General features: G+C 34.9%; 1 protein-coding gene across 3 annotated transcripts in view; it reads right to left on the reverse strand.

Annotated features, from left to right (window-relative positions):
• The window catches only part of LOC149080690 (uncharacterized), a 239,265-nt gene that overhangs the window by 37,332 nt on the left and 187,520 nt on the right, over positions 1-14,413 (reverse strand). For all 3 annotated transcript variants that reach the window (XM_089239904.1, XM_089239903.1, XM_089239905.1), the window contains exons 19-20: positions 9,242-9,364; positions 7,384-7,470 (exon numbers count right to left, since the gene is read on the reverse strand). In XM_089239904.1, coding sequence (XP_089096030.1) covers positions 7,384-7,470; positions 9,242-9,364 — 210 coding nt within the window. The remainder of the gene's footprint in view (positions 1-7,383; positions 7,471-9,241; positions 9,365-14,413) is intronic.

A 14,413-nucleotide genomic window follows, 5' to 3' on the forward strand; every position in this document is an offset into this window, starting at 1 on the left:
TGGTTGGCTGAAGTTGATGTTCTGTTGTTTTCCAGCTTCGGGGCAAATGTGAGTCTATCTCCCCATTGAAAAGTCTGGCCATAGATTCTTCAACCATGGCCTCAACCACAAAATAAAAACTGACACTGTCACCTGAGAAAAGAACGTACTCATTTTGGCACCCTTCCTCATATTTTTTGAACAATTTGATCATTTTTGTCGCACCACTGTCATTTTCTGCACACAGGGGCTAATTAGACCAGGATCTACAATTTATTGCCGATTCCGAACGGCAGGCTTGTTTTTCATACTCAGAGAGGTTGACGCGCTAACCCCTAGATGGGGGACTCCCTGCAGTAGTAATTTTTTCTGTGGTCATGTCGCCGTTTCTGTTGTACCCGTCAGGAAAGTTTTCTGACAAGGACAAACCAGGTATCGAACTCTCGACACTTCTAAACATCCTTTGGTACTTTAGGCGAGTATCTTATCAACCGAGCTACCACGCCCTTTCTTGAATAAACAAAAAGCAAACTTGGCATCCTTTCTGGTCCAGTGCACAGGCCACCAGACTCCTGCCCTTCCCTCTTCCTAGTTGAAGTTCTGCCTACAACCAGACAAATAGTCAAGTATATTACAGTTCACTCGAAATTTGAAATACAAATGGCAATACTAACTTCCTGCGTGACAGTTAGGTATAGAACATATACACACTTTCAGCACAACTCTTATCTGAAATCGGGTGAAATGTTAGTAAATTGCTCAATGATGGTATACCAGAGTTGTACTCAGTTTAAAAGAAGGGCAGATGGGATACTACAATTTTATTTTATTAAATATGCTAGAAGTTTCAGCATAAAACTGATTTGATAAGCAGCAACATTGCAATTCACACACACAGCTTGAGAAACTATAAACAAAATTGCAGAAACTAGATGCCTGCTTTATGACTAGCCTTCTTAAAATATTGCTCCATCTGGTAACTTTTACCAAATTTTCAAAAAAAAAAAAAAACCTTTGCAAAGTAGTTCTCAAATATTTCTTAGAATAAACTGAAAAATGACAGTTTTTTTTACACATTCGAAACTGCACCTCATAAAATTCAGTGTGATTCTGGAACGTACTGAAGAACAGTTATTGTGAATAAGGTAGAAGTGGTTTGCATTTGAATCTTGAGAGAATTTTAATTAAAATAGTAAATTGAAGAATTTTTTGTTTATTTTTCAACTAAATAATATAAGAAGAAATAACTGAAAACAAAAGAGATGAACTAATGAGAAAATTATAAGGTCATATTTTAATGTTTTTAGGTCATAAATGCTTGCACATTTTTTAAGATTTTTACTTCAAAAAAATCTGAGCCCTAGTTATAACATTCTCTTTTCTCATAAGTAAAAGAAAATTGTTGTATTCTCACCTACAATATATATTACTTTCCACCTTAAATAAAGGAAAACGACTGTTGTTGAACGTGAAGTTGTTTTGCTAAAGACCATATAAGTGAGGTTTTCAGGCTAACACACAAATGATTTTTAGAAAAAACCCAATGAGTTTTTGTAAGTGGGCCTGTACTTTATATATGTTAGAGAATAACATTCTCTTCTCCCATGCAAAGAAATTGTATTTAGCTGGTATAAAATGCAGAGAAACTCCTGCTTAATAATACTAAAGGGACTGGTAAAACTTGTTATAGATAGAATATATGAACACACTATGGGTGAAAGCGCGTCAGAACCTGACCGTAATATTGTTGTACAAGTACAATATTACAATATATTGTAATATTGTTTACACCGGTTACTCAGAGACAAATTGAAACATTGCGTCATACAAATCAATGCGAACAAAAATGACAGCGTTCGGCTAAAGCTGCCTTGTCTTGCCAAGTGCGCCCAGTCTAAAGCTTGCCCATCAAAAAATAAATCCTTTGTATATTACAAGCTTTCAAATGTGTTGGAAGGAATACAATGGATTCCCGTTCTAATGAATACCATTAGGGGCCGTTCAGGTATTACGTAAGCAAATTTTTTGCCATTTTTGACCCCCCCCCCCCCGTCAGCAAAATTTCGCCATCAGCTCTGCCCCCTCTGAATCCTAACTCATATTTTCATAAAGGGTGGTTGATGATGTAAGCATTATCAAACCCCCTACCTCCCTTGTCATCAAGGGTCAGCAAATCGGGAACCCCCCCATCGATGATGACGTGATACTTGTGCGACCCCTTACTGCAAAAATTTTGTGTGTTAATGAAAACTTTTCCCAATCCTTCCTGCATCTAATTTTACATAGGAACAATGTAAAAATCTGGAATTCCTTTATATTGAAATTTACAAAGCGATTCTCTGGAGTTTGTTATTATGGGATTCAGTTGTACTAGGCCGAAACTTGACCATTGACAACATTGGTCCTCCACTTTTTATAGTACTAGGCCAAAAGTGTGTATTAAACTTCAATTAACATTCCCCCACTCGTTGAATAATCAATATTTGATGCCAATAGTTCATATTACAGGGTGTTTTCCTGTTCACGTTGTGCAGGGACGTCGGAAGTGTTTCGAAACTGCGGGTGCTCGTCTTTAGTTTTATATCGGAAATTTCAATTTCTGAATCAATTGTGGGGGGGGGGGGTGCTCGGATCCATGCCATAAATTACTGTGGGTGCTTGAGCACCTCTGACGCCACAGGTGTTGTGTGTTTGAAAGGGAATTCTTTTTTTTTTTCACGTACAAAAGAAGAGCACCCCCCTTACGGTAAGTTAAGGCTGACCATATTTTCTCGAGAGAAATATGGAATCCCAAATACGGGACACATTGCTAATTATACCTCCTAGGATAACATAATCATGGTACAATAAAAAAAAATCTCTATAAAATATAATTTAAAAGAAATTTAATTGAAAGTTCATTAAATACAGCACTTCATTGGCACTGGAACCTAAACGGCTCAGAACACATAAGCCCCTCCCCCAAGAAACTTGCTGAAGTTGCCAAATCCCTTAATAATTCACACATATTCAATGCAATCCCAACCTGCATACGCCCTTGTGGGCTGTATATACGGACGTCTAGCAACCCTAGACCCACCCCCTCCTTGTTTCCTTCATATCAGAGCTCTTACGGCATCTACAATGAAACATTCTTTCCGATAGAAGTTCCACGAGCTCGACCATGCAAATGAAGCTAGGTCTAGACCAGTCGCGCTGAACCACTCAAGAACCTGTTTTTAGCCCACAGCTTGGGCAGTTTGGCCAGAAAACGTTTTTGCTTGAATGGGCATCAAATAGAGTGGTGGGTTCAGACCCCGCTTTACAGATTGCCCTCCATGCACAAACAAAACACATCGGCTCTGTGTTTGTCTTCTCTCGGACTCTCCCACATGCATATATGAATTCATTCATTATGGTAAAGATTGATGCAATTTTAAAAAAAATTAATAAAACACCGCAAGAAACTCAAAGACCCAATTTTTTTAAACCAATTTTCGTAGTATTATCTGTATGGCAAATGTCAGCCACCAATCAGTGAGGTACACAGAAAATACTGTATTCCGGACATAAAGCTTAATCAGAAGCAGTCTGTCTGGTTCTCATTATTGTGTGGTACTGTTTTCTTCCGAGGGGAAAAAAATTTGTGCTACATACAAGCTATTTCGATTTTTTTCCTGGCTTATATATATATACAGTCAAACCTCGTTAATGAGTCACTCTCGGGAGAGCAAAAATATGACTTAGTAAGCGGAGTGACTCGTTAAACGGAGTAAGCCATAGCTGTGCTAGTTCCTGCCTGAGGACAATTGGGACTTCTAAAAAGCGACCCGGTAAGCGGAGTGACGTGTTAACCGGGTGACGCACTAACGAGGTTTGACTGTATATAAATTTTTTTTTTTTTTGGAGTATTTATTTTGCTTGTGAATAAGTGTGCAAATTTGAATTTCATCATGAATAAAAGACATGGGACTTCGTTCAGTTTCGGAGTTAAAAAATCCTGTATCAAAAGTGAAACTGAAAAAAAAAAAAAAAAAAATCCAGATTTTCCAGAGTCAAGCCAGCAGGACGACCATCAGCATGTGCATAACACATAACAAAGAAAAAATAGCTAGTGTCACTCAGAAAAAAGTCGGCGTTCATCCGTAAATACAGTGATGATTATTTGAAATTTAGTTTCATTATTTGCCCTGACACTGATCAATTGCCAAGACCTCAATGTGTTATTTGTGCTACTGTTTTGGCAAACAAAGCCATGAAGCCATCGTGTCTCATCCAAAATCTCAGTACGAAACATCCTGATTTTGCGAACAAACCTATTGACTTCTTCAGGCGCAAAAAGGTGCTCTTCAAGCAGAAAAGAAAATTATTTCTCAAACTTTAACGACTGACGATTCACTACGAACGACATCATATTTGATATTGTTACAAATAGCCAAATGCAAAAAATTGTATACTATTGGCGAAGAACTCATCAAGCCTTTTTTAATTACTGCTTGCCGAGAAGTGTTAGGCCAGTCTGCGGCAAATAGAATGAAAGACATTCCTTTGTCAAATGATACCATAGAAAGGCGCATATCCGATATGGCACCAGACACCAAAATGCAACTGGTAGAAAAAATTAAGATGCCAAAATTGTTTGCAATACAGCTGCATGAATCCACTGATGTCCAAAACCATAGCATTTTGTTCACGTACATTCGGTTTATTGATCACGTTGATAACGATGTGAAGGAAAACATTGAGTGTTTCTGAATTAGCTGCAAACACAACCGGCAATGAAATTTTCAGTTTTGGATAACTTTATGAAAGATAAAGGACTGGATTGGCGAAATTGCGTTGGAATTTGCACTGACGGTGCTGCAAATCTAACGGGTAGACATTCTGGTTTAGTCGCTAGAATCAAGGATATGGCGAGTGAAAATAACTTAATATCAAGGCATTGTTTCTCATCCACAGGTAAAGTCTAGTTTCTAAAAAAATTATTCCTGAACTTAAAAAGTCCTGTTGCAATCAATTAAAATAGTTAATTTCATAAAACACAGTGCTTTGAACACTAGATTGTTGAGGGTATTGTGCGATGAGATGGGCACCAATCACAAAAATCTACTTTTTCATTCGAAAGTTCATTGACTGTGTTGAGGTAAAGTTCTGAAGAGGATATATGAACTTTGAAAGGAAGTTGAATTGTTCCTTATTGGTAAAAAAAGTAATATGTACCACCACTTTCAAGATAAGAAGTGGGTAGCCAGTTTAGCATACCTCAGCAACATATTTTCTTCTATAAATGAGTTGAATTTAAAACCTCAAGGATCAGAAACAACAATGTTTCATTCTTGGAATAAGGTTGAATCATTTAAAAAGAAACTCGAACTCTGGCTGAAAATGATTATGAAATGTTTCAGTCATACCTCAGATTATGTTACGGAAAAAGATGACTTGCATTCAAGCACCCTTATTCTAGATGTTATTGAATCACATTTAAAGATGTTGCTATTGTCATTTGAAAAATATTATCCGGGACCCAAGGGAAAAATAATGTGGATCGTGAATCCTTTTCTTGAATACAAAACAGCAGCCTTTTTTTTTTTTTATCAAGAAACCCTTGAACTAATTGAATTGTCATCCGACAAAGAATTGGAAAGTACTTATAATTTTACTAGCCTTGCAAAATTCTGGATAAAAGTAAAAAATGAATTTCCAAATTTGCATGAGGTGGCAATGAGAATTATTCTTTGTTTTTCTACCTTGTATCTTTGTGAAACGGCTTTTTCTACTATGACTGTGTTCAAAACAAAACAGAAACCATTTACAACTTTTTGACTGTCTCCGTTTGGCTGTTACTTCGATTCAGCCCAGGATTAACGAGATAATGGGCAGAAAACAACAAAAATCTCATTAATGCCATAGTCCATGGTAAGTCACTGTTTTTGAAGTTTGAATTTTTGTTAAACCAAAGTATTTCATTTTTAAATTGAAGTATTAATTTGTACTGGTAGTATAACGTTAAGTTCAGAGATTTGTGAAACTTCATTTAGATGTTTCAATTAAAATATTAATTTTACTGTTTCTGAAATATCTAAGGCGGGTGATGTGGTAGCTAGTGTTTACCCTGACATCTTTCTGCTATGGTTGACTTTTTTGGAGAAGTTACTATGTAGGCAGATTTTTCTCATTGATTTTATATTGTAACTAAGAACAAATGCTCAATTTAATTATGGTACAGTGACCAAGAATTTCACATTATATAATATAAATATTCGATGATTTAGAGAGAGAATGTATGTATTTTTAAGCTATTGGAATAATGTTTAACGCAATTATTTCATCTTTCTTACTCAATAAAAACTTCGAGCATGTTGACATGCCTCACTAAACAGATAAATAAATCGGCACCTACTAATCGATGTATGTGTAATTATAAATTTGATTTTTTTCATTAATTATTCAAGTTAATCATATAAATAATGCAGAATTACTTATTAATAGTTTACGATTACTATAGTGAAAGTTCGTATAATTACATATTTAAGTTTCTGAAATATTTCAAATTTTGTATGACTATACTCAAGACCGGGCCCTCGAGCAACGAAAAAATAATTTACCAGGCCGTGTTATCAATAAGGTTGAGAACCACTGGTCTAGGGCATTCACCCGGAAAGTGAAATGATGTGGGTTGGATTCTCCACAAAGGCAGTTAAATTTTCTCCCTTTAGAAAAATTCATCTTTGCAACAGCCAGTTAAAAACCTTCGTAACAAATGATTTTCAGCAAAACCTGCTTTCCAGAAAAAATTCAGAGGGTTTCTGTAGGTGGGTCTGTACCTCCTTATACATTAGGATAACATTCTTCTCTGCAAAGAAAAATCGTATTCAGCTGATACATAATATTTCTATTTGAAAATAAAAAAATAAAACTCCTATGGCTAGAAAGGTATGCAAGTTGAGTTGCTAAAGACTAAGTGAGATTTTGTAGGTGGGCCTATACTTTGTGTATGTTAGGGGGATAACAATCTATTCTCCCATGAAAAAAAAAAGAAATTCCATTTAGCTATAAACCATTAATTTTTATTTAAAAAATAAGTTTAAAAAGGAAAAGTTGTTTTGCTAATGATAAATGTGAGTGAGATTTTGTGGGCTAACAAATGATTTTTAACAAAAACCCTGGGGAGACATTGCACCGAAGCATATATGAGGGCAAGGGAGGAACTAGTTTCCAGTTTCATGCATAACAAATGTGCAAATAAACAACATTGAAGACAGAGCATTACTCTGTTCATATGACCAGTCTAAGAAAAAAACAGAAAACATGCCAAAAAGATAACAGAACACAAAGATAAAAATACAGATTTCACAGACTGATAGATAAAGTAACATACACAACAATATGACTACTCTGCTACTTTCACAACCAAATGTAACTTACTTATGGTATGATGCTTCTCGCCAAATTATACTAATTGCTTTTTTCCATGTTTTGTACTGATGCTGACTTTCTCTGTCTTTGCGGCAACTGTGAAAAACATTAATACAAGCAATTTTTAATTTTTAATATATGCATTGGAACTTCAGCTGGAATTACACAATATTAGTTTTGTAAAAGTTCTCTTACAGAACTCGAAAAAAAAACCCCATTCAATAAGCCTTTTGGTTACATTGGCGCACTTCATATATATAACCAATACGGTTATTGGTTACATTTTCAAGTTTTATAAAAATAACTTTTATCAAACATTTATAGTGTAATCCCAGCCTTATTCAATATTTCTGATAATTTTCACAAATTTATCTTTCATATTATGTTATTAAGCATAGAATTATCAACCAACTGATAAAGAAGGGCAAATCAAGCCCATCATTTGGGGGGGGGGGGATCAGGGGCCCGTTGCCTCCCTGGCTTTTGAAAATACACTAAAAATGGTATATATATATGCATACATTGAGTACATATTCTTTGCCCCCCCCCCCCCCCGGAAAAAGTTGAAACAATGGCCCTGGGGAAAATCATAATATTACACAAGATAAAGAGAATTTCATGAGCTTATTAAACCTTTTCAATACTACAAGAATGCGCAAAGCGTATATAACTGGATGGCGGTAAATAGCTGATGTAAAATGTGGTCTGCAGACCCTCAAGGCTGCAGGGCTTTGCAAGAAGTAATCTGTAGGATACATTTCAGAGCAAAGTAGAAATAAAATTTAACAAGCAGATGTAGCATAGCCCAAGGGGGTCTCCGGATCAGTGGTAATTAAAAAAAACGGCACTAGGGAAATAAAATTTCTGAATAAATACAGTTTAAAAGTAAACACCTTCATTACTTTTATTAACAAATTTTGTTACAATTTTTATATATATTTTCGCTTGATTCATATGAAAGCCTATGTTACTTTAGGTCATAACTATTCCTCATTGCAAAGTAAAACAAGTTCTCTCTGTAAACAAAAAAATGCATATTATAAGAATTTTCGTGATAAGCATTCACAAACTACAGGCATTTCTTGCTTTAAATGACTAATTGGTTCCGCAAAATAGTTGCTTAAGACGAAATCACGTAAAGTGAGTTGAATTTAACATGAGAAAGGAATACAAGGGGGGTCCACTTTTTTTTTAAAGAATTAAAAAAAATTGCATCCGACAACAAAGTAATTTTTAAATCAACTAATTAGTCAAAAACTCATGAATAAATCCTGTGAATTTAGGCAATATGAACAAATTAAATTAATACTCTTTCTCTGTCTTCACTATGTCTGATTGATTCCAGGGAGTGTGGATGGTTTTTTTTTCTGAAGAGCTTGCTATTATAGGCTGGTAACTCTTTTTAATGAAATAGTCTAGATTCAGCTGACAAGCAACATTTTTGTCTCCTTATAAAAACTTTAGTAGCAAAGAAAGAAATTCTACACATTTATTGCAAACATAAAAAATTCTAGTTCACTGGAACCACTTTTTCGATTGAATTTCATGCCATTGTCAGTGTGTTACTAAACTTTCATCATCGAGTTACATCAAAGAATTTCTCTCATATTTGTCATAGCATCATCAAATCCAATGTATTTCATTATCAAAGACTTTAACTAGATATCTTCAATTTGCAAGCCCATTTCCAGGATTTAAGTTAAACTCCAAGCTGTATTTTGCTGGTTGAAATTCCTAAAATCAACTTTTAAAAATCGTGTTATAGTGAAAACACATAAAGAGAGGGATACCTGTAATTAAAAATCTCTTACATATAAGAAATTTCAACACCTCATATTCATCAAAAATTTTTAAAATCAAAATGTACCGTTTTTTCTTTTTCTTTGAAGAATTTGAATTTTCATTAGAATTAGCAGTCTGATCAGTCTCTTCAGAGTCATCAGTGTTTTCTGTTTCATCCGAGCTGTCTGAGGTTGTAGGTGTTATTGCACTATTATGGAAATAGTAAAATGAACTTGATAAATTTGAGACACTAGATATAGGTTATACACATATACTTGTACTATAAATACATCAATTGCTAATTTATTTGAACAAAAAATATTTATCATGTTTTTTTTTTCAAAAGACATACTTATATAATAACGAAGTCAATGGGAGCCATTGATATACTTGTTTTATACAAACTTCATCATATCCATACCAGCTCATTATACCCAGAATGCACTTAGCCAAAATTAAACATAATCTGCATACAGAATACTCAATTTCAATAATACAAACATTTTCAAACAAATATAAACAAAATATCTCAAGATTAGGGAATAAAAAAATCTTGGGTAACTGAAAATATATGGTTCGTACAACTTGTTTACTTGTGTTTGATTAATAATCAAAAACTTCTGTCAAATAAACTCAAAATCCTGAATGATGAACTATGTGTAATAATGAATTTCTTCAGTGCTTCACATTTCAACCAATTGCATAACTTTAGTTTTGAGCTTCTCTCTTCTACAGGCCAGTGATTTTCAACTGGCTAGATGTAGATTGTGAATTCTCAAATCGACAAGTGGTACACGCTAAGGGATGTGCTAGACGTGTTTCAGAAAAGAACAAAGCAAAAATTTAAAGTGAAAGTATGGCAGGGAATTACAGCATAGCAAAGGAGTCCTTGGTTCTCTTGCTTTTTGACCATGGGAATCATTGGGTGGGCAATAATTGAAAATACCACCCTAGATGAAACATACAATATCTACAGATATATCTGTAGAATCATCATCATCATCAACAACTATTTTCAATCTACTGCTGGATGAAGGTGCCTTATAAAGTTTTCCATTTTACTCTGTCTGATGCTTTAGCCACCCAGTTGACTCCAACCACTTTTCTGATCTTGTCGATCCATCTTGTGTGGGGATGCCCTCTTGGACATTTAACACCATGGGGGTACCAACCCAGAGTACTCGTGGTCCATTTGTTGTCATGTCTTCTTGCAATATGTCCAATCCATTTTAAACGTTTAGTTCTTTCCATAATATCATATACCTTTGTGTGGCTTCTTATCCAAGTTATTTGTTTTCTGTCTCTTCTTATGATGCCTAGCATACATCTTTCCATACTCTTTTGTGTTGTCTGTAGCCTTTGTATCGTCTTGCTTGTGAGTGTCCATATTTCAGCTCTATAAGTCAGTGCTGGTAACACACACTGGTTAAACACTTTTCTTTTCAGGCACAGTGGTATGTGACCCTTGAGAATTACAGTTTATGCCAAAAGTGCTCCACCCAATCCTGATCCTTCTGTTCATTTCATTAATGATTACGTTGTCCATAGTAATTTCTTGTCCCAGATATACATAGATTTCTACTACTTCTATCTCTGTATTGTTGGGCAAGATCGTATTCTTCAATGTAAAGGAGTTGAACATAATTTTAGTCTTTTGCAGATTCATTTTCCACAACCCACCTTCACAAGTTCTTGTATCATTTCTTCTATTTTGTCTGGATTACTGCTGATAATAACAATGTCGTCTGCAAAATGCAAATGGTGGAGAAATTCTCCATTTATTTTAATTCCTTTCTCGTCCCAATCCAGTTTCCTAAATACTTCTAAAAAAGAGGTAAAGAGTTTTGGTGAGATAATATCACCCTGACATCTTTCTCAAGTTTAATCTTTGCTTTTCCTTTATCCAAACAAATCATTGCAGTTGCTTTGTCATATATTTTCTTGGTGATTGTGAGATACAGATGCAAGTCTGCTCTACCCCAATTATATCTAGAGCTTTAACAGTAGTTATGAAGACAGAGTCAAACGCTTTCTCAAAATCAATGAATACACATTGGTATTTCATATTTCTTGTGTGTCTATATGTCTTCCCTGATTGTTTGGATGTGATTCATTGTACTAAATCCCCTTCAAAATCCTGCTTGTTCTTTTGGTTGGGCTTTGTTCAGTTTGCATTCAAGCCTATATGAGCACTTTGGTGAAGATTTTATACATTACTGATAAGAGACTGATTGGTCGATACTTCTAGATATCCTCTATTCCCCCCTTTTTGTAAGTAGAGTATCTGTAGAACAGGTATCTGTATTACAGTATATCTGTAGAGAAAAGTATATCAGCAGAGTAGCAAAAGTAGTATCAGCAGAGAAAAGTCTAGTTACTTGAAGAATGCATGTCCTCAGTGACAAGGATTACAGCAATATGCTGGTTTGTTCATGAAATTGTTATTTTCCTGCTAAAGCCAATTGCTTTTCATTCCTGCTAGCCCTGACTTGAGGTGAACACTGCGATGGGCTCCTATTGTGAAGGCATGGGTTTGATGCCCGCTAACACCACAAGCTCAAAACTAAAGCCAGACCAGTGGTTGGCTATAGTTGTTTTTCCCAATTTTGAGGAGGGAATGCCCTGAGCTGGTCCCTTCTGAAAAAAATTTCTCCACAGCAGGTAGCAAACCTTGCAAATCAAATTTTTTAACGTTTCAAGCAGCATGGCAGAAAAATCACTAAATCCTCTTTAAAATATATGCCACATCTTTCTATTAATAAAATAAGCTTTAGCAAGAGTGAGAGATGATTAAATGCTTTCTCTCAGCCCAATGTTGAAGGAAAGACTTTCAGGATAAGCTACATTAGGTGAACTCTGAAAGAAAAGTCTAATGGTCTCCACCAGGCATCTAACAGTGCTATTGCAAACTGGGCTAGCATGCTATTCATATACACAACCATTTCTTCTCTATTTACGCACTGTGGCATGACACACTGAAGTAGATGCTCAGTAGCTTCCCTTAGCTTACTTAGATAAGACAACCATAATTATATATACATATTTTTTTATGGGCATCTTTTTTCAACCACTTCGTGGGGCAATTTTTCTGTTGTGATCTTTTTAATTGCATTTAATTTCAGAAAATGATCCTTAGGTGGTGGCAGTAGCAAGAGTGAGAGATGATTTTTATTTTTTCTCAACCTAATGAAGGGGAAAACTTTTCTGGATATTACAGAGGTGAACTCTGATAGAAAAGTCTCTGAGTATTCCAGAGTTCTTTGGCATAATATCCAGAAAAAAGTCTCATACATTGGACTGAGAAAAAATCAAAATAATCTCGTTTTTGCGACTGCAGTCACATGCAGGGCCATATTTATGTTTTTGCCGCCTGTGAGTTAGACTGAAATGGGAGGGGGGCGGCAAAATTTGTATAACTTTTTTACCACCCCTCCCATGCCATTACTAATGAATCATAAAAAAACAAAAAATTGGTACTGTATATAGTTACGCCTAAATTTTACTTTTCTGCCCTGTATTTGTATTCTATTCCGATCCATTATGATTGTCATGTAACGGGAGGGGGTGCTCAACCTCCGGCCCGCACACATATACACATCGATGAAAAACTCTTAGATTTAATTCCAATGTATGGTCCATGCATTCGAATATGAAAGTATCTCAGCAACAAAATTGATGCATTACATAATATCTATACATATTATCTTTAACCGCATGTCCTAAAGTGTATTTTAAAATAATGAAACTTTTTAAAAAAAATTTTTGTGGACCGATAAAAATTGTAGAAGGGGCCTGACAGTGGTTTGCGCACTCGTGTGATTTGAATGTGCTTGCATTACTTGAATATACATTGTGTCGCACAATCGCCTGATGGTTTTCAAAATGGGAATAGCAAGAAAATGGTGACAGATATTAAAGTCATTCTTGGGGAATGTAAGTATGCGAAGTTAGGAATTTCAGCTGCGTCATTCATGTTTCAAGGGATTGTATAGCTATTAAAATGAAATAAAAAATTGAATTTTTATATGGAAACCTGTGCCCAAAAACCGAATTAAAAAATTGTTGCCAAAAAAATTCTGATGCCAACAAAGAAATTTCCACGTTTCTAAGTGCAATATTCGCAGAGATATCTGAATTCAAAAATCGGAGAAAAGTTAGGAAAGAAGCGTCCATCAGTTCTTGTTGCTTGGCTTTTTTGTCCAAACTTTCCTCCGATTTTCGAATTCAAATATCTCAGGATTTCTTTTTTTTCTAAGCATTTACTTTCATTTTTGTTCTTTTCCCTATGATACTTTTACATTGAAAGCTACATAATTAAAAAATATAATAGTACTATAGATCAACGGTTCTCGACCGATGGAGCCCTTTCCGGTAAATAATTTCTATGGCGGATCCCTGTAGGCCCATTTTTTATTTATTCATCAAAGTTGCCGATTTATTTTTATTATTACAGTTTTTAATAAGTATTCAAAAATATTAATTATTTTCAAATTTAATGGATTTTTTCTTCAAGCGGCTGCGGAGCCCCTGGGAGTTCACATGGGCTCCGGGAGCACCAGTTGAGAATCGCTGGTATAGATTATGTAAAAAATTCTTTGAAAAGTTAATTTAGAATTTAAAAGGTTGGAATAATACGTATGTTATAGATTTTCTCCTGTTATACCGAAATCAATTTTTGTGAAAATGTTTTGCATGATATTCAAAAATGAGCCACGTCTAAAATCAGTGACCAAAAATGCATCACGAAACTTCAATGGTTTCCAAAACTTGGTATGCTCATCAGTTTCCAGACAATTTTCCAAAATTTCAATTCTACAGGTCTGAATAATGAAATTTATTACATCAAATTGATTCTAAATACGAATGAATGTGAGATTTACTGAGTGGCAATCAGTTTTTATTAAAATTAAAAACGAAATGAGCAATAAACTAATATATATTTTATTGTGATCTTTTGTTTCTATATTTCATTGCATATATTTTTTTCTACTGTGGTACGTGTAGATTAATTTAATACAGTACTGCCTATCTTGGAATAATCACCACATGAACATATGCGTCGCTGTATCGGGAAAAAGAACTATCAATATATAACATTTTGTTTATGAACTTAACATAAGACCCCGCATCCGCCATACATTTCTGATATAAAATTCATTAAATGCTTATTACTTTTCATTTTGGAAATACTTGCTAAATGCTTGCCAATTTCAAAAATGCTAGTCGGTTAATTGACAGTTGAATATCATGTGATGGG

The sequence above is a fragment of the Pholcus phalangioides genome, unplaced genomic scaffold (assembly GCF_987345545.1).
Source record: "Pholcus phalangioides strain wild (caught in Gottingen) unplaced genomic scaffold, Ppha-v1.0 ptg000011l_1, whole genome shotgun sequence".
NCBI lineage: Eukaryota > Metazoa > Arthropoda > Arachnida > Araneae > Pholcidae > Pholcus > Pholcus phalangioides.